The 25,050-nt window shown below is 27.7% G+C and overlaps 1 protein-coding gene across 1 annotated transcript in view; it reads right to left on the bottom strand.

The window, feature by feature from the left end:
- LOC111628843 (mismatch repair endonuclease PMS2-like) overlaps positions 1–25,050 on the bottom strand; it is a 49,652-nt gene continuing 24,602 nt past the window's right edge. Inside the window, exons 10-22 of the mRNA XM_023372689.1 lie at positions 20,808–20,887; positions 20,655–20,727; positions 20,527–20,579; positions 20,374–20,455; positions 17,751–18,119; positions 14,759–14,858; positions 8,629–8,665; positions 8,431–8,561; positions 6,695–6,864; positions 6,585–6,622; positions 6,404–6,508; positions 2,725–2,760; positions 1–275 (exon numbers count right to left, since the gene is read on the bottom strand). Coding sequence (XP_023228457.1) covers positions 210–275; positions 2,725–2,760; positions 6,404–6,508; positions 6,585–6,622; positions 6,695–6,864; positions 8,431–8,561; positions 8,629–8,665; positions 14,759–14,858; positions 17,751–18,119; positions 20,374–20,455; positions 20,527–20,579; positions 20,655–20,727; positions 20,808–20,887 — 1,340 coding nt within the window. The 3' untranslated portion in view covers positions 1–209. The remainder of the gene's footprint in view (positions 276–2,724; positions 2,761–6,403; positions 6,509–6,584; positions 6,623–6,694; positions 6,865–8,430; positions 8,562–8,628; positions 8,666–14,758; positions 14,859–17,750; positions 18,120–20,373; positions 20,456–20,526; positions 20,580–20,654; positions 20,728–20,807; positions 20,888–25,050) is intronic.

The following is a 25,050-nucleotide window of genomic DNA, read 5'->3' as shown; positions in this document are numbered from 1 at the left end:
TATAAAAAAATATAAAAAATTTTACAGAAATATTTATTCATATAACAGATATAAACAGTAATATGTGCAAATGTATACATGTATATATGGTATAAAAGTAAGTATAATTACATAAATTCCTACAGTATGATTCCATAAGATGATGATAGTAAAACAAAATACTAATAAAAAATAGATGAATTTTATATAGTTTAGAATGGAATAAATAACTATAAGTCCTCTAAAAGGTCCAAATTAAATAAATGTCTTATTGTAGGTCTTCCATGAGGGCAATTCTATAACAAAAATTATTATTATTAATAAATAAAAATTTATAATAATAAAAATAAATAGTTATTGCTTGACAATCCATGAAGGTACAGTCGACCCCCTTATAATTACGGTCCCTATAATTACGATTCCTATAAAACTACGAAAAAATATACGTATTTCGGAAATGTTGAGTCGGATTAGTGTAGAATCGATTAATTTTATGGAAGAAAACCTTTCAATCAGCCATAGTCCGTAAACATGACACGTGTCGGGCTGTGATTGGAACGACTTGTAAGAAATCAGATTCCTAATAAATTGGGACGTATCTATATCTTATAGGGGGGTCGACTGTAGTCTAAATGGATGAAAATACATTATAGAACTAATATAATGCAGATGATAAACCCATATCTATACATACATAGTATGTAATTTAGTCTGCATTATAAATGGACCCATATTATACTACATCAAATTTACGTATTTTACTGTAACAGATAAGAAAGACACTCAAAACACCTTGTAAATGTGCAGCCGTATTTATTAAATTCGAACGTTTTCGGTCATAATAAATACGGCTGCATATTTACAAGGTGTTTTGAGTGTGCTTTGTTGATACGATACGCAGTCTACGACGAGATAAGAAAGATTTGATAGGCTTACATTGTATAAAAAATTTTATATACTGTACTCATTTTAAATTGTATAAAGAAATTATATGCATTCTATAATTTTATTGGATATACAGTAGTAGTGACTTCCATCAAATTCAAAAGAAATTAAAAGTCAATCTTTGATTGCATTATAAATAATTTCAAATTAAATCAAGTTGCATTGTATCACATTTATGGTGACTTTTTTGTATTTCTTAAACTATTGAATTTTTTGTGATGATATCAATGGTTTGTCTAAATGTAATTAATTTTTGATGGACTTCTAATTTTTCCCTAGCAACTTTCTTTAACATTAATTTCTCCAACTTTGAAGTGCATTTTAACAGTTTTCTTAAACTGTTAAAATCTGTTCCTTTCATGTCACATTATTTTTTGTTTGTGTTTCAAACCAATAATATAAACTTTATATTATCACAGATATCACTCTCAGATATCAGCCTCATTGTTTTAAACACTGAAAATGTCACTCAAAACTTTCTATCACATTGAAAAAATATATAAAGTGTGTATATATATTTTCAATGTGAAAATTACTTAATAATTTAGTAACATTTTATTTGTTCACAAATTGTTTTTTTACTGATATTAATAGTTTTGAGAAAATTATTACAGAGAATGAAAAAATCTAAATTTTATGTAATTTTTACAAATTATAGTAGTTATGAAATAAAACAAGTTTTTTATTTTTTGCTGTTATGCAGGGTGTCCTTTAAGTTTGAATCTATAGGAGTTGATTTTTGTTTATTCTTTTACAGTTGCAGTCAGTATGCACCGAGTAAGGAGAAACGTATGTATATTAAGAAATCTATTGCTAATTTTATTTAGTGTGATATTAAATAAGAAAATTTTTAATTTAAATATTTATTGAATCTAATAAATATATTTAAAATGTTTAATTATATGAAAATGTCCTTAACATTTAAAAAGTTATGACATATTAACAATATAAAATATTGAATATCTGTGTACTGATCTGATTTCTTTAATTATATATATATATATACATACATACATACACACAACACATTACAATAACCAAATTCTACTGTATTAAATAATCACTTTGGATCTTGCCTATACTGATGATGATAAATGACTGATAACATTAAGTGTGGTAAAGAAATAATAATACAATTAATGGGAATTCTGATTTTATTGACATGACTCTGACATTGAAAAAGATAACAAAATTACAGTGGTACCTCAGGTTACGAACGCCCCAGCATACGAAATTTTCAGGATACGACATGAAATTCGAACATATTTTTGCTCCACGATACGAACAAAAACTCACCATACGACGTTACATTAGTTCGCATTTTTCATTTGTTTTTCTTACTACAGTTATTTTTTTAATGTATTACTTGGCTTTAATTTGAGTATGTTTTTTGCGTTGGAATGAATTATTTGGTTTTACATGTAATCGTATGGGAAAAGATGATCCACCTTATGACATTTTCATGATACGATCTCAGTTTCGGAATGGATTAATTTCGTATCCTGAGGTACCACTGTAATTGCATTTTATACCAAAAAAAGGATATCTTAAAACAATTAACATATGTATAACTTCAGGATTCATTCATTATAATTATTATTATTATTAATTAATTAATAGTAATCATCCAGTGTTCTTTGCTTATTAATAAACTTTCTTTTGGAATTAAAATAATAATTTGATTTCTGATAATGATTGATTGATAATTGATTTTTCTATGATTTTTTAAAGAATTTTTTTTTACTTTGAATAAATAACAAATGATTTTAATATTTTTTAGTGAATTAATAATTAACTTACCCAGGGGTGTTCAATTTTTCCCATATGATCTATAAGCTGCAAAAAATTAACTTTTAATTAACCAAACTGAAATAATTTAAATCTAGAAATGAAGCATATCATGAAATTCTTTAAAATAAAATATATTTTATATTTAACTTCTATCAATTATTTATTTTATTTCATTAATTTAGTTGTATTATTTCATTTTTTTCTATTAGTGAAGTTGCGACTGAAGTTTTCACCTCTAAAATGTGAACATCGAACGTCGAGTGCCGCTATCTTGTAAGCGATGCTCGACGTTCAGGTTTTAGAGATGAAAACTTTGGCCGCAATCTCACTATTATCTTAAGGAATGAAAACAGTTAATATGCTTTATTTAAAATAATCCATTATTTTTTTAAAATTATGGATTATTTTATATGTATCTGCTACTTAATAACAGGCATATGTTCTAAGAAATATGTCATTAAGTGAATATTATAGAGTGTACTTAGACAAACATATGTGGTATAGTCTACTACTTATATAGGGACAATGAGGTGGCCAAATAGTTAAGGTGGCAACCTACCACTCTGAGGACCTAGAACTGAATCTAGACAGGTTGAAAAACCCCAGGAATTTTTTAGTGGTGGTCCATCTGGATATGTCAGGCCTCATGTTGGGTCTGGCTGAACCCATAATAGGCTTGCTAAAAAAAGGCTCTCTTAATTCAGACAGTAAAAAGAGTTTTAAAAACATACTCATATAGGCTATATACTGTATAGTATGACCATAATATAAATATTTATGGATCTAAACATAAGTTATAGGTGGCAATGAATTTTGGTTCCATTATAATCTTATGGGATTTTGTCATATACGCAGTCCATTGGTAAGAAAAATATTGTTAAATGGTACATATACATATATCAGTTTATCCTCAGAAAACTATCATAGCAAACTAATTATTATTAATTTAATGTATCTTATCATTTTTTTCATTATAAAACATATTAATAAAATTATTACAAGAAGACAAATATAAAAACACTGAAATATTAAGGAATCCCAGTGGTGCAGTCAGGAGGGGTGCTACTAATAAATTCCAATTGTTTAAAAAATGATGTTTATATATAAGTGTAAAAGTAAACAATGCCAGTTGCCACATAATTATAAATTAAAATCACAGATCCCATAATTTTTTATTTAGTAATCTAATAAAATCTAATTTTTCCTTTCACACTGATATGAAACTAATGAATCAAACCTGTGTGTACATGATTTGTTCAGTAATTTCAAGTAATTATTATTTATATCTATATTTTGCTATAAACTGATCAAATACAATTTATATATTTTTTGCATTGCATTTTTATTCAAACATTTAATCCTTCTTAATTTGTTTAGTTGCACCCCTTATTAGATTTCTGTTACTGAGGAATCCAAATATTTTAATCAAAATTAAACATTTTTTGAGATATTTTTCCTCATCATCAGATCACAATAATTTTTATCTGAATAAATAGCAATTTTTCAAAATATTCTATTGGTTTTATTCAAACATTTAAAAGTATAGTAGGTCACTGAAACTTTACTTTTATATCATAAAATAAAATATCTTATAAATTAATCTATTATAAAATAAAATTGTTTTATACAAAATATTAAAAATTAGCTATTATATAGAAATTAGCTACTATATAATCTATACTAATATTATAAAGAAATAAAGTTTGTAAGTTTGGATGTAGGAGGTAATCTCCGAAACTACTCATCTGATTTCAAAAATTCTTTCACCAATATTTAGAATGGACCTTCAGGGTGGACATAGGCTGTATATTATTCCGTTAAACATTCATATAAATTAAAAGATATCATCTAAGTAAGTGTTATATTTTTGGTGTCAGCAGGTGGCGAGGGGCAAAACATGTACATATACAAGATAGGTAACTGCATGGTGCAGTCGCAGGTCGGCAAGATACACAGTGCATGTGTCCGAACTTGTACTGAATATAAATGGGGTTTGATTGCAAAATTTGTGTGGGCGAAGTTGCGGGTAACAGCTAGTAGTATATAAATTGTTAGTTTTTAAAATAAAATGCAAGTTTCAGTGATGTGTGATATTTCCAAATGCCATAATATACATTCAAGGAACAAAATGTTTGTGGCATAATAAACACTAGTATTGTGTTTTATTCTAAAGACACATGGCAAATTTTCCATCAAGTTCCTTTATTCATTGATGGAAAATTTGCCATGTGTCTTTAGAATAAAACACAATACTAGTGTTTATTACGCCACAAATATAAAACAGGACACGGTTTCAAAAAGAAAATGAACAAAATGTTGCCAATAACAACCATATGCAGAGATGTGAAATGTAATAGAAAAGCATCTGATGGAAGTAATATTGATTTACACTTTTATAACCTTTTTATACCTAATATTGTAAAATTTCTTAGCAGCCATGGAGTTCAAGTGCAATAACACTAATAGAATATATTTTTAAAAATTATTATCATCTGATGAAGAGGCAAATGTCTCAAAAAATGTTTAATCTTGATTAAAATATTCAGACTTCTTAGTATTTAAGCATTTTTATATTTGATTGTTTTGATGGAATTATATATCTGAACATATTTATTATATTAAAAAAACAAATAATCATCATACATGTGAGCTCTCAGATTTTTCGGGCATTTTAAAATTCTAAATTTTCTGTTAATTATCTTCGGAAAAAACCCGAAGAATTTGAACTAGATCGGATTTCACTGATTGTATAACGACTAGCTGAGGAAGTTTATAGTTAGATGTGAAGAATGCACCGTCATCGTCAACAAAAGTCAATCACGTGACAGTTTTCCCACGCTAATGATATAAAAGCTCGAATCTCCAAAAGCTCAGGGCGATTCGTTATAGGAAGTTATACTTTGTGATAGTGCCCACCTCGACTCCTGAACCTCCATACAGCGGACTTGATCCAGCTACAGAGAGAGGACATCGGCAAGAAGACACGGAAGACACCACACCCTTCCATACAGACGAAGTTTGCCAAACTCACCCTTCCACCGAGAGGTATTTAGGGGTTAGAATTTGTAAAAGCGCTCTCTCTCGAACTAGAAATTAGGTCAGTGACATAGCTACGAAATTCATCGCCAATTTCTGTAAATATTTTAATATAACTGCATTTAACCTTAGTAGTAAGTTCGCCTCTTGTAAAGTTTAGATTTGTTGATTCAATAAATGCTTTGTTATTTTGTTAACCTGTCTCCTGTCACTTAAGGACGCCTGCCGACTTACCGACGCACTCTCCACTTGATTTGCCCTCCTAGCCATCCAACGACCCCGAGATCGGGTTTTATCAACCTGTTGCCGATTAAGTGGTCAGTAGGAGATTAACCCCTGACCCACGGCTTATCTCACATACACCACTCACGAATTTAGGCTATGTTGACCTGTTTCGGTTTAAATTTAAACACATTGGGCTAATGTATATTTATGTAAAAAATATATAAAATAAATAATTTAATAAGTAAATAATATCAGTTTTGAAACTAGTGTTCTTATATTTACATTAAAAAAAATCAAATTTTCTGTAATAAGTTATAAACAAAAGTCAACTTTATTTTATTTGATTTTTTAAAACACTTCTGTTAAAAATTTAATTTTGTTAATATAAACTTTAGAATAAATTTTCTGAATTTATAAATATATATACTTTTCTCATATCTTTATGAGAGAGAGCAGTCCCAATCATCACTGATTTACGACAAGCACGGGATGCCAACATCTGGTACACTCGTGAAGGTCGACACATTTTTCTCTATTTGTAAAAAAAAAAAGTAATAATAATTATTGTAATTTTTGAAAATTTAAACATTTTTAATTTTATAACTCACGGGACAGTCAGCAAGTAAAAACAGCAATTCTTCAATATCTAAAAAAAACAAAATATCTTTTAATTATAATAGATTACATTATTAAAATAAAATAACATTAAGAAATATACCATCTTTTCCAAAACTCCAATCCTGGCTGATTGGTAAAGATGTCAACTTTATTTTTTCTCCAGTTTTTGCATTTTCATTAATCTCAAAATCAAATCCATTTTTTTGAAAAATTTCTAGATTTTCGATCAGCAAGAATTCATTAACCGCAGTTAAATTTAAACACATTGGGCTAATAAATATTTATGTAAAAAAGTAAATATACAATTATAAATCTATTTTTTAAAACACTTAAATTAATAATTATAAGCAATTAAAATTTCATAAAAAATTTTAACTTATTTCAAAAATATAGTTATTAATAATTTACATTATAATAATAGAACTCTTTTCAATAATAGTTCTAAAAATAATTGTCATGCAGATATCAATAATCATCAGCCGAGGAATCATGTTCTAATAACAACACAATTTATTTTACTAAAGCATTCATATTGTTACATTAATCACATTCTATTGTACTTTATTATCAACTTAAAAGAAGTTGATAATAAAATACAATAGAATATGATGCTTTGTTTTAACAAATGTAATAAAAATTGTATTAGTACTTTTTACTTGTTCTTCAAAAGCTGGTAAATATATATACAACTTGCACTGACATGATCATAATAATGAACTGTCATAAACCAAGCTTAAAGATGGACAAGAAAGAAATCATTCTTCATGTTAACAGTAAATAATTCAATTGCAGGTTAGGTTACTGATGTATGGATAAACATTAACAATGACACAGTTGTATATTTCAGGTGTGACTTTACCCCTCAACAATCTTTGCAATTTTTAAAATCTATAGTCCATTTGCTATAACTTTGTGCATGAACCGAAGAAGTAAAGTGATTGTCTCATTACTGTACACTAAAAAAGTAGCCTTCTGCATTACCTATCTTCATTATAGATACAGCAGCATTGTCCTAATAAAAACGTGAATATCTATTAATTGTTACAGATTTAGTCCTGGAGACAATTGTTAAGAAAGCATATTGTTTTTACAAACTATTTCTTGCAAAAGTGTGCACAAAGTTATAGTAAACAGACTATAGATTTATATCCAAAATAGTTGAAGCTGGAACTACCACAGTATATAAAGACACTGAACACACCTTACACACTTTTCAAGCAAGGTTTAATTATTTAATTAAAATTAATTGCTGGAAAAGTGTGTAAGGTTTGTTCAGTGTCTTTATAGACTGCAGATTTACATTTTCAATTTAACTTGACACTTATATCCTAAAAATTAATATCAAATGTTTTCTGAAGACCAACCTTTTTAGGTTTTCTGTCAAGTTGTATTAGTATTTTCAAATTTGATTTGATGATATTAAGAAATATGTATTATATTACTAAATTAAAACAAAAAATTCACTTTCGTAACCACTTAAAAAGGGGTTTTTCAGGTGAATAAACCAAATTGTTATGTCCTTTGAATGCAATGGTCACCCGAGTTCAAGAATTACTCAGTAGACAACTAATTCTTAGATATTTTATTTTAATGCATTTTAGATCAGAATTCTTGCTGATCCAAAATGCATTTAAATAAAATATCTGAGAATTAATCAGAAGATGATTGTCTTCTGTGTAATTCTTGAACTCAGGTGAACACTGGATTCAAAGGACATAACATTTTGGTTTATTCACCTGAAAAACCCCTTTTAAGTGGTTACAAAAGTAAATGGTTATATCTGGCAAATATTGCTAATTTTAGCTTTATATTAAAACGAAAAAGTGTTTTACTTACTGTACCATTTTCTGCATTTTTAAAATTTCATTTTGTTGCATAATCTCATAATTATATTTCTCATCAGTAGCATGTTGATCAATAATAAATAAATCAGATCCAAGTTTTGTTATAATAAAACCTTTATTAAACTGCATAAAAATTAATATATTAAAAATTATCAAACGTTTTATCATTTATTGGAAATTTAAAGCTTACCTGTCCAATTATTTCCATAGAAACAAACATTTCTTTACTAAAATAAAATTTTAATATATTTTTTAATATTTTATTTGAAAACTTATAATAAAATACTGTATATTATTTTACATGTTAAACTTTTCAATATATTCAATTGAAAATATTTAATAATGTTATAACTTAATAAGTTTTTTTTCTTAAAATATCTTTTCTAATTTATATAATTATAAAATATAAATATTAAATATAGGTTTGTAACAGATATAAATTACTGTTTAATAGAAAATACAAGTTTCTAAAATATTAAAGGGTTATTATTTAATTAACTGAATACTAATTTCAACTAAGTTTATAACAAAAATTTAAATGGCTTCTTTAAATTTTATGTACTAAATTTTCATAATTAATTTATTTCATTAATAAATTTATATTAAATTAAAGTTGAAGGGGCACTTAATATATTGAATACATTGTTGTTCATAAAAATTGCAATATTTATTTATTATTAGTAAGGATGGGTCAAATCCAAAAATTCCTTGAATCTGAATTTAAAAAGGCCTATAAATTTCTCAAATCCTTAATACAAGTGTGTTAAACATAGCTTTGAAACATGTAGTATTAACTGCAAAAGACATTAAAAGTCTAGTAGCACCAAATGTTGGTTGGCAAGTCTGTTACAGATACCCATACATAATGTGATGGATGCACTTGTGCTTTGAACTTTCTACCATTCAGATATCAATAAAGGTATTCTGTTCAGTGATAGTATCATCATACAATACAAAAAACAATGCCAAATGATTACCAGATTAATTATTAAGCTACATAATAAATTATTATTGGATTGTTTGGAAAGTAATTTCATTTTTTTTATGGAAAAAAAAACAATTTTCTTATAATATAAAAATATTTTATTGAATTATATATTGACCATTTTGGTCCAATACCTTTTGTCATCTTCTGGTAATAGCATGATTCCATGCTCATAAAAGTTCTGATCTTTGCTTACAAAAACTGATCCAAATGATTTTTGATATCCTCATTTGAGATAAATGTTTTACTGTTTAAAAAATTTTGTAAAAACTGGAACAAGTAATAATCTGAGGATGCCAGATCTGGCAAATATGGTGGGTGTGATAGCATATCCCATCCAAGCTTGTAAGGAACCAAGTCCGAGCATTATTTTTATTTACTTTTATTTTTGCTTTTTATTATATTTTTGTTTGGGGCTTATGTTTTGTTAGGACGAAGGTTTCCTCACCATTCACCTTAGAAACTTAAAAATAGAAGAGAAACCAACTCACCAATGAGAGAAAAGCGCCATAGAAAACAACTCACGCACACTTGCGTTCCCGAGCGGAAAAAAGTAAGTCTGCACCGAGAAAAAGGGGGGGAGAAGACCCCACAAGCACAACTTAAATTTGCTAAACCTTAAAAGAATAAAACATCCCGCAAATTGTCAAAAAGAATAATGTAAAAGGTTAGCGAGTATTGTCGGAAAATAGGCTGCCAGACAAATAGAAAAGTTTATTGTTAGCAAATAAGTATGTAAATGAGGGGAGTGATCGCATTCAGAATTGTGACGTCACCTCACAGTATAAAGACTGAACGTCAAGTGAAGACGGACGAGGTGAACTCCAGTTAGCAACGAGCTTGGTGAGCTTCGTAGCAGTGAACGAGAGAGGTGTCTGATAGTATCAAATAGTTCCAAGGCGATTTTGAAGTTATTCAATTTGTGGATCGACGAATAGAGTCTTGAGAGTTGAGGAAATAGGTTCCTAGTATATTGAGGTGACAATTAGGATCTTTAATTCATAAGAATTATTGTATATAAGTTAAGTCGTTGAATTTTGTTGAATTCCAAAGGGGAATAGATTTAAGTTAGAAACTAGATTGATTTGAGTTTTGTCGGGTTGATTCTTATTGATTTTCATTGAATAAATTGTTGTTTGATTTTTACTAAATTTTGTATATAGTTTATTATTAGAAGTAAGATATTTGATTTTGTTATTGACAAACTTGGTCATTATTTAATTTCGGTGCACGCTAAAAGTCCAGGCCTGGCACACTAATGCGAATCCACGTAAAGTACCCATTAGGGAACTGCTATTTCCGGCACACAGTCGTGTCGATAATCGTTGGAAAAGTCGGAAAAATAATATAGTACTTTACAAGCTGTAACAGCTTCTGGTGAGTTACCAAACTTGTGTGAGGTCTGGCATTATCATGGTGAAAGACTACACCTTTTCTGTTGATCAATTCTGGCCTTTTCTGTTTGGTGGTATCACTCAATTTACCCAGTTGATGGCAGTACACTTCCGAATAAATTGTGGAATTGTCTGGTAGAGCTCAATAAAAAAATTTCCTTAAAATCCCACCAAACAGAGAGCATCACTTTTCTTTTGATGAATATCAGTTTTCAAAGTGCTTTGAGCCCGCTCATCTCTTCTACTCCATGATCGCTGCATTCGACATTGTTATAAACAATCCATTTTTTGTCGCCAGTTATGATTTGCTTCAAAAATGGATCATTTTCTTGATGTTTCAGAAGCAAATCACAAATGTCAATGCAATGGAGCACATCTCTTTCTTTAAGAACATGTGGAACCCATATATCAAGCTTTGAAACAAAACCAAGTTGTTTCAAGTGATTATAAATGATTGAATTTGACAAATTTAATCTCTTAGAGATTTTGCATGTTCTTATTTGGTGGTTTGCCTCAATAAATACTTTTATTTTGTCTTCATCAGCTTAAATTGGTCTTCCAGAACATGGTGCATCTTCAATATCAAAATTGACAGAACAAAATTTTACAAACCAGTTTTGGCATTGTCATTCTGTCGACACATCTTCTCCATATATGTCACACAATTTTTATCTTGCTTGAACAGCATTCTTACCTTTTTGGTAATAAAAAAGCAAAATATTCCAAAAATGCTGCTTTTGATTTTCCGTATTTAATGGGACACAAAAAAAAAAAAAAAAAAAAAAAACAATTGCAAAGAATCAAACAAAATTTTTTACAAATAAGCTTGGAAATGTCAGCTGTCAAAATATAATTTATGATTTTGAATGAAATTGGTAGGTAAAAATATAACTAATCCCTCTGGTGGTAAAAAACGAAATTACTTTTCGAACAACCCAATAGTTTAATGACTAGTATTCGTGTATGATAGGATGCTCATATCTTTATTATGTAACTTATTTTCAAAGTTTATAAAGCTAGTAAGTTTACCAAATATATTTTGTCTTGAGCAACTTATTGGGATAAGTATCTAGGTTATGCAAAAGCAAAGTGAGAGAATTGCTATAACATGAATTATAGGGGCCTTGCAGTGAGATCATGATACCTGTACAGCAGAGTCCTTCACCTTGCAACCTGTATACCTATCTTCCCTACAAAACAAATGGAACATACCTGCATCTTTTCATTGTCTAAAATTTAACTGCATCTAACTATATAAGACATGGTTGCACATGAAATAACTATTTCAGTACTGACTGAGTATTGTGTCTTCCTCCATACTAATAACTCTTATCATTTACATCTTATATTAAGGGCAACCTACCACATAAATTTCCTTTTTTTATCTGGTGTATTTCTTGGTGTTGCAATTTTTATGAATAGCAGTGTAAGCTATAAGTGTTTCTCTTATTTTCGGTTAAATATTTTTAGTAGAATTTTAAAAATAAAACACACTTAAATGTTAAAAAAATCTTTTATATCTGATTTAATAAAAAATAGTTACATTTAAATAAATACTAAAACAATACTACAGTCAAATTAAAATAAATCATTAATATTTTAATAATACTTATAATAATTTATTATAATTTGTTTATTAAATCTCTAAATAAACTGTGACAATTTGTTGTATTTGTATTGCACTGACAAACTTTTGGATGGTGTTGACATGTTATCTATTTCAAGAAGTCTCACTATTTCAGACTTGAGAAACACAATACTGTTATTAAAGTTTATTTGAACTTCATTAGTAGTATTGTTTCTTAAGTCTGAAAGTAAATGATGGAGTCAGTAATGTTAAAAGAATTAGTTCTCAAAATTCTTTTGAATGTTTTTATATTCATTGCCAGAACCTAACCTGAATTATACACAAAAGGAATCTAAGATACATAATGAAATCAGCACTACATAAATCAGGTTACAATCTTACACATTTTTATGAATTTATACCATGAATTTTACACATTAGTCAATTTCTTCAAAAAAAAATACTGATTACTATTGATATAGGTTATAGGTTTATAAGTTGACTAGCTGTTACCCGCGGCTTTGCCCGTGAGGATTTTGCAAGCAAACCTCATTTATATTCAGTATTTCAACAACCATAGTAATTGTTATATAACACCTACCACTGAGAATGATGAGAATTGCCGAGAATCAAACAAACTGTTTTCAATTTGATCAATTTTCTGGAACGTTTACAATCATTCTATAATCGAACCAACACGCAATAACAAATTTGAATTTAAAATGGTTCAAACATTTTTAAAATCGAAATAGATAAAAATATTTATAACAATGTCTGAAATGTTATCAATTTAATACACCTAAGTACTCAATGAAGACTAAACGTAGTTGAAAACAAAAAATCACATCTAAAATAGTACAGTAGAAGCCATTCTTCTGGTTAAGTCTTAATCCTCTCCCTCTCCCCCCTGCGGAGGAATTTTGAAAAATCCCTTCTTAGTGCACGCTTTCATGACGTACCCTAACTGTGTGCCAAATTTCACCTTTTTAGGTTCAGCGGTTTGCTCTGGGCGATGATGAATCAGTCAGTCAGTCAGGACAAGTAATTTTATATATTTAGATTTATATAGTATTGTTTTAATAATAACATAACTGGTACCTTAAATTTTTTGTTTTTAATTTAGGTTCTAACAAAGAAAATTAAAACTTTCAAAAATTTTAATTTTTTTTAATACAGTAGAACCTCGATTATCCGGACTAATTGGGGATGAAGGTAGTCTGGATAAGGAAAAATCCAGATAATCGAAACAAAGAAAAACAAAACACCTTTTTTGCTGAGAAATAAACAGAAGTAAGATAAGAGAAGGCTGTTTAAATGCTAGGGATTCCGAGAGCCTACCTTCGGCATGGAAATATTTGGTTAAGAAATTTACTACAAACTCCGACCAGAATTAATATGTTGAAGATTTATGTTATGTTTGTTTTATTGTTTTATTTTAATTTTTAAATATTCTTCCGTTATTTTTTTTCTCTTGTAAAATTTTTTATTTAAATTTTTATGTTCTATTCATGGAACATTTACGTTCCATTTTAGTTTTCAACCTGAAGATGGCCTATTAATTAGGCTGAAAACGTTTGTTGTTTAAAATTATGTTTATTTCTCGGCAAAAAAGGTGTTTTGTTTCTCTTTATTTAGTTGCTGAGCGCTTTTGATATTGTAACATCTTAAATGTTAAATTAGTTGACCGTTCTCATTATAATTATTAACATAAACCATCTTTACTGTTCTTGACAATGGTAATTTAAATTTAGATACAATATCTTAATTATACAAATTACATATTTGTAACCTTTGCTCTGTAAAAAGGTATGCACACTCTTTTCATCTGTTGTTTTATCTAATGCACGGGAGTTATAATTATCCCATACAATCTTCATATAAACACCTTGATAATGCAATTGTTTTTACAATTAATCCGTACATATCTTATTCCAATACAATAAATTATTATACAAATTTTATATAGTTGTGACCTTTGCTTTCTGAAAAAAGATATACATATCTTTTTCGTTTGTTACTTTATCTAATGCACGGAGGTTATAATTATCATGTAATTCTTGAGCTTCTTTGCATAAACAAAAAATATGAATTTTTTAGCATACATCNAAATTATTTATAAATACGTATGTCAAGTTATATTTTTATTACGATGCAAAATATATTTAAGAGTTTACGACCATTGTGCCGGGTGAGACGTTGTTGAAACAAAAAATGTTATGCATTCCATCACGTACATAAACAGTGTCATAATTCGCCAAGTGCAAATCAGCAAATTCGTAAAATTTTTGTTTATTTTGAACAATCCGGATAATCGAGGTTCTACTGTAATACTAAAGACAAATAAATAAAATATAATCCATAAATTTATTCCAACCTTATTTCTTTCTTTAATTCTTCTTCTGCATTTTTGTTATCTTTTGTTTCAATTTTTGCTTTAAATTTTCTAATTAATTCTTTGGAGTTTTTTTTCTTTACTGTTGAAAAAATTAATTAACTACAATAAATATATTTATAAAATAAACAATCAAATTCCTGTTTAAAATAATTTAAACGAAATAAAAATTATACAGCTACTTTAAGGCAACCAGAAGTTTTAAATAGATGAGAAACATTTTCAAACTATCCTATAGTCCAGCTTCAATTCATATAAAGGCCAAAGCCCATTTCGTTTGAGTTTTTGTCCATGTTTACAACTTCAGAATCATATAAATCTTTAAAACTTGGTACCATATCCTAAAAGTTACAAGAAAAATTCTCATCTATTAAAAATTTTGGTTGCCTTAAAATAGCTGCACTTTTACTTTATTTTTCACAGCAAAATTGATTTAGCTACAAGAAAATCTGCAAGTTTATTATTTAGCAAATAAAGTTTTTCAACAAACAGCTTTAGCTTTAATAAATCAAAACTTATATATAAATATCTCAATCTCAAAGAAACAAATAAATATCTCTCCATATTTTATATTTATTTTTAATCTTAATGAAACATCTTACTTTATATTATTATTTTTAAAAACCATCCTATATATAATTAATATGCCTTTTTCGTCCTTTTTTTTTTATAACTGTATTTAAAATTTATTTTGTATTACAAGTACAATCTATATATTAACAGGACTTATTATACTGGAATTATGGATGCAGATATTTAGTTTTACAGTTCAAAAATAATGTTCTTTATTTAGTTCACCTGAACACATACACTTTAAACATGTGTTTCGGACTTGCTCGTCCCTCTTCAGCAGGCCTTCCAACGACACTTTCTATAATTAACAACAATCAACAATAAAAACATTTTCGGTACAATTATCACTAAAACTAGTTAAGAACACAGACATTTCCCGACAATAAATATTTAAAAATTCTTACAATTTCTGTATTGCCTATCTTCACTATCCTTCCACCTACACTTACTATCCACAGCAACCATACGATTTGACACATTCCTAATTTTTTGACAATTAAAATCAATTTAAAACAATAAATTTAATCATTATCTAAAATATTATATCAGATCACTCACTTCGTTTGGTTCGTTTGTATCTGCTTACTTTTGTTTCTAATACATTCTCATTTCTTTTATAATGCTGACAACTGTACGAGCATTTAAATATAATTAATCAAAATAATAAAATGAATACCAACAGTGGTAGAGAAATCCACCAATCATGGTTAAGCATTATAAAAGGAAATGAGAATGTATTAGAAACAAAAGTAAGCAGATACAAACGAACCAAACGAAGTGAGTGATTTGATATAATATTTTAGATAATGATTAAATTTATTGTTTTAAATTGATTTTAATTGTCAAAAAAATTAGGAATGTGTCAAATCGTATGGTTGCTGTGGATAGTAAGTGTAGGTGGAAGGATAGTGAAGATAGGCAATACAGAAATTGTAAGAATTTTTAAATATTTATTGTCGGGAAATGTCTGTGTTCTTAACTAGTTTTAGTGATAATTGTACCGAAAATGTTTTTATTGTTGATTGTTGTTAATTATAGAAAGTGTCGTTGGAAGGCCTGCTGAAGAGGGACGAGCAAGTCCGAAACACATGTTTAAAGTGTATGTGTTCAGGTGAACTAAATAAAGAACATTATTTTTGAACTGTAAAACTAAATATCTGCATCCATAATTCCAGTATAATAAGTCCTGTTAATATATAGATTGTACTTGTAATACAAAATAAATTTTAAATACATCCTATATATAAGTTTGTAAATTTTCTCCTTACAATTTTATGTTGCATTGAGGAGATGCATGCACAAAATAAGTTCTAATAATCCTAAAAATATTGTTTTACATGTCACTGCAATGGAGAACAGCATCTGATCACATAATGAGTAATTTGTAAAAATGTATTATTGCACATATAGAATGTTCCATTTTTTAAATATTTTGTAACTTGTTCGTTCAATGTACAAAAACAGCTTTCTTGCCTGATGAAGGTCCCTTAAAGTAATTGGAAACATTTGTGTGTTCATTAAATTTTATGTGCTGGGTTAAGTATAAGAATTGTGAACTGTTTTTTAAGAACTCTTCTGTTGACAATTCAAAACATTACATTAGAACTCTCTGAATTAAGAGTTAGTTAATTGTATGAAGTATTCATCTAAAAATACATTCAAAACAATATATACTGTACTTTGCACATAAAATCATTTCCAGTTCTTTTTTTAAAAATTTAGAAAAAAACAAATTTTTAATATTTAGTTTTGAAAATTATCACTTATTATTCTCATAAATTACAAAGCATTTAAATTTTAACTTATTTTTTGAGAAATTTTATTAAAACAAATAATCAAAAAATTTTATTATTTACTCTTAATAATAAATGTTTTTGTTTTTAAATTCTTAGACTTCTTCTAAAAAACTAATTTTAATTTCTTACACTTCTAACAGTATAATATATTTTATATAATTTTTTTGACATTTCTAACAAACATATTAAGTTAACAAAGCATTAAAAACATGCTTTTGGCACACAGCTAGGACAATACTTCAAATGGATGTAGTGAACATGTTAAGCGAATGTTAAGGGAAGTACCTGGATTCAAAAACTTAGTGAGAAATTTGTAATGACTTTAAAATTATATGTATAGTATTGCAAGATCTGTAAGTTGTATGCAATACTCTACAGTCAACTAGTATCAAATGGAAAACTTACAGGTCTTGTATGCAATACCATATATAATTTTAATATCATTACAAATTTATCACTGCACAGAAACTTTTTTTTGAATACTCTAAATTACTATACATAAAACAAATTGCATATTAAATTTATGATGCTAATGATAACAATAATAAAAAAAATAATAAAATTTTAATCAGTATATCATTACATTATTAAGAAACAATACTTACATTGAGAAGAATTTTTTTTTAAATTTTCCATAGAAATTTTTAAAGTAACAGATTTTTTATTTCTTGGTGTACATTTATCTAAAGTGACATTCTCATCAACAATTTCATGTTCAGTAGACAGCTCTTTATTTCTTACATCAATATTTCTTGTTTCACATTTTTCTATTTTTAAACAAGAAGTGTCCTTATGTGACTCATAAGATAACTTATCACTGAAGGAATGGTTCATTTTATGTCTCTTTCTAGATTCAAAAAAGTTAGTGATCCTGTCTTTACTTGAAGATTCTCTTTGTTTAGTAGTTAAGGCATTACTTAGATTTTGAAATGATTCGCTTCGATTTTTTACATATTTTGATTCAAATGCTGATACTAGTAAAAACAAAAATCTATATTTTTATTAATGAAATGTTTAAGTTAAAAATAAAGATATTAATTTAATGTAGAACTACTTTTAAAAACAAATGACTATTTAAGGTTAAAGAAATAATACTGTAAAAGAGACTTATTCAAAATATTTTTTGAAAAAAAAGAATATATTATAAATTTCTGTTATATAATTACTACATTTTAATGCTTAAATCATTTAAATGAACAATAGGTAAACTATAATAATCTGAAGAAAATATGAACATATTTTTCAGTATAAAAATATTTAAAAAAAAGAAGTAAGTTTTAAAAAAGAACTATGAACATTCAGTAGGCATAAAAAACAACAGGTGTGTCAAAGAAAACAAAATAGTATCACAAACACCTGGAGTGTGGGGATTAATTTTAAAACTGCTGAATTAACTTCTATTTATGTAGAAGTTTAGACCATAAAGCCGGATGCACACATGCGGCGCGGCAAGGAAAAGTGGTGACGCAAACGCATCTTCGCCGCACGGCAGCACAACCACACAAGCGGCAATCCGCTTACATTTCGGCGCATGCGTCCAGTATTCAAGATGGCGAACGATATCCACGTGTTTACACACTGTCCCTATCCACGTGTTTACAAATTTTGTTTTGTACGGCTCGCTTTATTTAGCTAAAAGATTTTGTCGAAGATTTGAATTAGAGATACTTTTTTGGATCGAGAAAGAACTGGTGTACAAAATAGACTTATTCGTGGATCAAGATCTCTCGATAAAGAATACTATTTCGAGTAAGATTCGGTTGTTTTGTTCTTTGAATTAAATTATATATGATTATTTGTGTAGAATTTGTTTTAAATTTGTTATCCTTTCCTCTTTATTCTGATTTTAATTATCTCGGTTAACCGCCTCGAACTTTCCGCCATTAAAACACCACGTGATTGTATTTTCTCACGTGACTACGAGACAAACTGTTATTGGCTGATAGAAACGCGTCTTGGCGGCGTTGCCGCAAAAGATAGAATTTAACCAACTTTTGCGGCACGAGAAAAGCGGCACAAAATCGACTTCTGCGGCGAGAAAAAGTGACGTCATTCTGCCGCTTTTCCTTGCCGCGCCGCATGTGTGCATCCGGCTTAAAACTGTGAATATTAAAGATTCCAATTTCTTACTTATACTTTCAAAATAAGGAAATTTCTTATTTTGTGTAAGAAACGAAAAAATACTATCTTTTAGGAATTAATTCAATGACATCTTATCCATATTTATTTTAACATATTTAGTATTCATATGTTGTAATTCCATACAAAATTCTTATTTTGTATTAACATTGCTTCCATTTCTTTCTTTATTATTTTTTTATATTTAAATTTCCCTATTAAATTTTTGCTAAAATTTTGTTTTTACAACATTAAAAATATGAACATGAACAGTACTTGAAAACATAAGAAACTTTTGAATATTCTTTTTATTTCAAATAAGATATATTTATCTTAGTTTTGTTCATATAATCTGTCCTCATAAATTGTTTAGTGCTTGGGTGCTTGTAAAATTAAGTTATTTTGTAAAGATCAATTATCAATAGTTTTGATCTATTTTTTTAATTAAAAGTATATAAAATTTGATAAAATTTCAATAAAATCTTAGCTATCTCTTATTTTTTTATGTTCAGATTTAATATTAGGTTTAAAAAATAATCAAAATCTGTTTCTGTATATAATAAATCAATTTTATAATTTAAATGATAATTGTCTTAATTCAATGTTCTCTGAACAGAAAGTACAAGTAATATAAAAACTATATTCTCATTTTTAATTTATTTTCAGAAGATAGAAAAAAGAAGCATAAATCCATTTTATGCAGACTATTAATTTAAAAAATGCATAAATTAAAATAAATTATTTAAAATTGAATATATGATTGGAAAAGTCAATCTAAATCAGTAATTCTCAATGTTATTTGATCTGTGGATCACTTAAGTTGAATCACAGACCAGCTATTCTCTGGCTATTTCCTATCCTGTTAATATCATCTTACATGTGTGCTATAATATTTTGTCTGTCCAGTAAACTAATGTGGGAGATATATGATGCATAAAAATGTTTTCTTTAAAATTGCATTTTGGAAAAATGATTAGATCCGTCCACACGGATCATACATTACAAAGAGTCACTAATATAAATTATAGCATTTTCAATAATAAATTGAGTTGATTGTAACAATAACATAAAACAATTGCCAAATTAAATATTAATAATTTATAAACTTACACTTATCTGGTAATGAAGTATTTTCATTACATATATTTTGAGAATGTAAAAACACTGACAGTGATCTTTTTAAGTTTCCATGCTGTGATTAAATAAAACAAAATTACATTAATTATTCTATTAATATAAGCCTTTATATACTAAAATACTTACTTTAAGTTGACTGTCACTCTGAATTTTTGATTTTGTAGGAAAAGAATTAGAATCTAAAAAATTAAATATTCAAATTAGAATTTTTAATGTCATTCAATATAAAATATTTGATATTAATGACATATTACCAATTTTATTTTTATGACATTGCATGCTACTTAATACTGACTGTTCAGGTTCATAAATCTTTATCAAGGATGTCTTCATTATCATAAAAAATAAATTACAAAGTTTTATAATTGTAAAAATAATATAAAATAAAAAAATATTAATACAAATACCTTAATAATTGCAAGCAATAACTTTTCATTTTGTACAAATATTTTTCTTTTATCAGGTGTTACATTCATATCAACATTTTCTAAAGACAATAAAATACATAACTTTCTAAGACTCAAAGATATTGATAACATATATAAATAATAAATTTTCTTTAATATTATATTAAAAGAACTTTTCTTAATTTTTAAATTTATTTTGTAATATGTATATGTGTATATATATATATATATATAAAATCTGGCAAAACTGAACCTTCTTTTTGTCTCTGTGAGTGATAATGAATATATTAAAAAACAACATTGTAGTTTTTATACTTAAACTAGCAGATCCGTCCATGCATTGTTGTGGCTCAAAATGTATCTATTATAAATGTATAACACTTCCCCCGTGGGGGGGGAATTTTTCGAAAAATTTCTTCTTAGTATACATTCTCTTGACATACCCTATTAAAACGCAATCAAAAACGCAAAAACCCGCATCTAAAATAGTATAATAGAAGCAGGGTTCTTTACAGTAAGCCTTAATCCTAACCATCTCCCTTAAGTGGGAGGGATTTCAACACGTATATTATATAAAAACACGTGCGTATTTGAATGCAGCATTGTGTCAAAATTTCAAAGGAATCAGTAGGAACAAACGAACATTACATTTTTATTTACATAGATAGATAGAAAATTATCATTTTCACAGAAAAGCAAACTTAGGGCATCGTACTCGTAGCGCCATCTGTTGGACATAAAAGCCTTAACCTTGATTATATCTTTTAACTTATATGAATGTTTAACAAAATAATATACAGCCTATGTCCACCCTGAAGTTCCATTCTAAATATTGGTGAAATAATTTTTGAAATCGGATGAGTAGTTTCGGAGATTACCCACTACATCCAAACTTAGCATTACCTCTTTATAATATTAGTATAGATAAGATCATTCAAGAGTAAATCATAAATTATATCTAGTTTTAAACTTTTATTTTACTCATGTTGAAAAACATATAAAACTATAAAATATTTGAAATATTTATATTAAAAATATATTTCATATTTTGAATATTTCAAAAGTAAATAAGTAAATATTTCAAATATTATTTCTATACATTTTGTACTCAACAAAACGAACATCTTAATTAATCAGGTTATAAATTTGCTATTATTAACAATTAGATATTAAGTAATTTGTACTACAGGTAGACATTAGGTGCCATCTCTAATCTAAATTAATAATTATAATTTTTAATATTTTATTAAATAATTTGGAACCACCTGGAAGAACTAGCCTGGAGTGGGACTTGAACCTGCTACCTCTACTTACTGTATGGTGCGCTTGTCACTTATGCCATTCGGAAGGTAGCAGAGGTAGCGGGTTCAAACCCTGATCTAAGCTAGTTCTTTTCTTTCTTCTAGGTGGTTCAAAATTATTTAATAAAATATTAAAAATTATAATTATTAATTTAGATTAGAGATGGCACCTAATTTCTACCTCTAGTACCAAATTACTTAATATCTAATCATTAATAATAGCAAATTTATAACCTGATTGATTAAGACATTCATTTGGTTGAGTATCAGTATATCGGACTTCGGAAAGTTTATTATATATACCAGACATGGGCAAATGCAGCTCTTTTTTGAGTTACATGCAGCTCTTGCTGAAAGTGTTAATTTCTGCTTTTTATTATTATTTTTACAATTTTATTTCCACAATTTTGTGAAAATATGTTTATTAAAAAAATTCAATATTTGTTTTATATCATATTTATATTATATAATAAAATTTCAGTACAGAACTGCAGTACAGAATAAAAAAGTACAGAACTGTGGCTCCTATGCATTTTGCAAAATCTACATTTTGGCTCCTACTGAACTCTTGCTTGTCCACTCGATATATACATATTTTTTATGCATCTATTCATTTTGAAACAGGCTATATCAGAGACACTAAGGAAAAATTACCAAATGGAAGAAATTCATACAATGAATAATATAACCTTTTAAATCCAGCACTAATTACATTTTTCAACTAAAATATTTTCATGCTAGCTTTATAGTTCTTCATCAGATTTAAACTTAAATCAAATGAAGGTATACTAGTGTTCTAAAATGTTTAACTGCAGATTAAATACTTTAACATAAACTACAACAAACAGTTTACAGAAAAAAATTTAAAATGTTTCATAAAATTTGAGTATGCAGACTTTTACATCATTATTAAAGCTAGGACATCCAGTCACTAAAAGTAAGTTATATAACTCATGTAAGTTATAATGTATACAAGGAATATGAATGATAACTTATATGATTTTTAGTGCCTAGATGTCCTAGCTCTAGTCATTATTCATTTATCTTATGTGCTGATCTTACATTCAAAAAGGATGAAAGCATTTCAACTATCTAATATAATTGAATTGTGCTCAAATGTAATTGTCACTATTTTTCTTAAAATTTTATTTCTTTGAGAATGACTTCATTTAACCATAAATTGAACTTAATTCATAGAAATCAGCATAGATATAAGATGAACTATGGTATTAAAACAACAATACTAGAATATTTTGAGATAATAGTAGATAACTTATATGTATCCCACATAGTCCCATTTGTCTCAATAGGTCTAACAAAGGCTTTTTAAATTAAATTTATTATGTGTGTTCAATTTACAAACATACAATTTTTCTATATTATTAATTTCCCAATAAATTATTATCTAACAAAATTTATGTATGTTTTAACATAATATTTTTCAAAATATATTTATATGCATTTTTCATTCTTTTGATTTCTTTTATCAAAAATATGACTTTCTTCTTATACACATATTAAGTCTTATAACAAGATTTACATACAGCAGAGAAGAGCCTTGGGAAAATGGCAGAGAAGCCTTGGGAAAAATATATAAACAGAGAAGAGCCTTGGGAAAATGGCAAACTCTACTACGTGACTGTTGATTCTTAAGGTGCAAGAAAGGACAGAATGTAATATGAATTTCTTTTTTTAAAAGTTTTATATGTAACTAGCTGCAAGGACCTGCTTCGCTGGGTTTTTATTTGTATGTAATATAGTTTTTTTTATATATATAAAAGACTGTTTTTCTAAGTAATCTAGAATCTAGCAGCAAGGACCCGCTTCACTGGGCAAAAAGTAACGATAGTGAAGATTAAGATAATTACATTATAGCTAATCTTACCCGTTTTCACAGAATGCAAGAATTAGGTCCCCTGTTTCCAGACTAATTAGAGAATTTTTACGTTTAGTCAAACAAACTATTTTCAACGTTTCTGGAACGTTTACAATCGTTCTATAATTGAACCAATATTCGAATTTTATGTTCAAATTTAATTCGAACAAAACATTTGAAATAGAAAGCCACTTTCAACCACTTTCAGCCTCATATCTCCCGCACCCTTATAGCTATCAAGACGCAACCACCCCTATGCACGAATGGAGACTTGGGGCTACCACCACATACAAACACCATTCATGTGCGATGTGTAGTTTTTGCGGAAAAGTGAAATATAGGGACACACACGTCCATTTTTATATATATATATAGATTATAGAACTTTTAATTCCATTTGTCCATGGATTTTTTATTTAATCTTATATACAAAACTTTTACAAAAAGATGGCACTGAATATTTTTGTATTCAGAGATAAATGATAATTTATTCATAAACATTAATTTTGGAAAAAGTATTTTCCAAAATTAATGTTTTTGAAAATGTTCATGAATAACTAAGATACTTTTATATCGAAAAACTAAGATACTTTTATATCAAACATGAATGTTTGAGACAGAGAAGAACACATACAAATTTAAATAAAACGATTTTTTGGACGACATTCGATATGAATCTGCTACGATTTTGAAATATGTACGATGATACGAGTGTGATGTAATACAGCACATGCGTGGTACTGCTTCCCGTCAGTGATGTGACATATGATGTAAATTGCCATTTAATCGTTTGTATAGGACAATCCATATATTGGGCAGTTCCAGAGTAGGTGTGTTGCATGTTTCCAACGTTGCTATATATAGCGACTCCCATATAAAGAGTAGTCTTTGGTCGTTGCAAGTCCTGAGTATAGTAGTGTGTGCCTATTCCTGTCATATACTCTTCTTGCAAGTTCAGTGCTGCACCTTCCTTTTGCTATATCATCCTGGTGTTTGGTCAAGTGGGTAGCCAACATTCTTGCTGTGGCCCCAATGTATCTCGTACTATTCCCTGTTACAGGATTTT

This window comes from Centruroides sculpturatus, unplaced genomic scaffold (assembly GCF_000671375.1).
Source record: "Centruroides sculpturatus isolate CEXI.00-Female unplaced genomic scaffold, Cexi_2.0 scaffold527, whole genome shotgun sequence".
In the NCBI taxonomy this organism is placed as follows: domain Eukaryota; kingdom Metazoa; phylum Arthropoda; class Arachnida; order Scorpiones; family Buthidae; genus Centruroides; species Centruroides sculpturatus.
The sequence above is the reverse complement of the archived record's forward strand: the minus strand, read 5'-3'. Positions and strand labels throughout refer to the sequence as shown.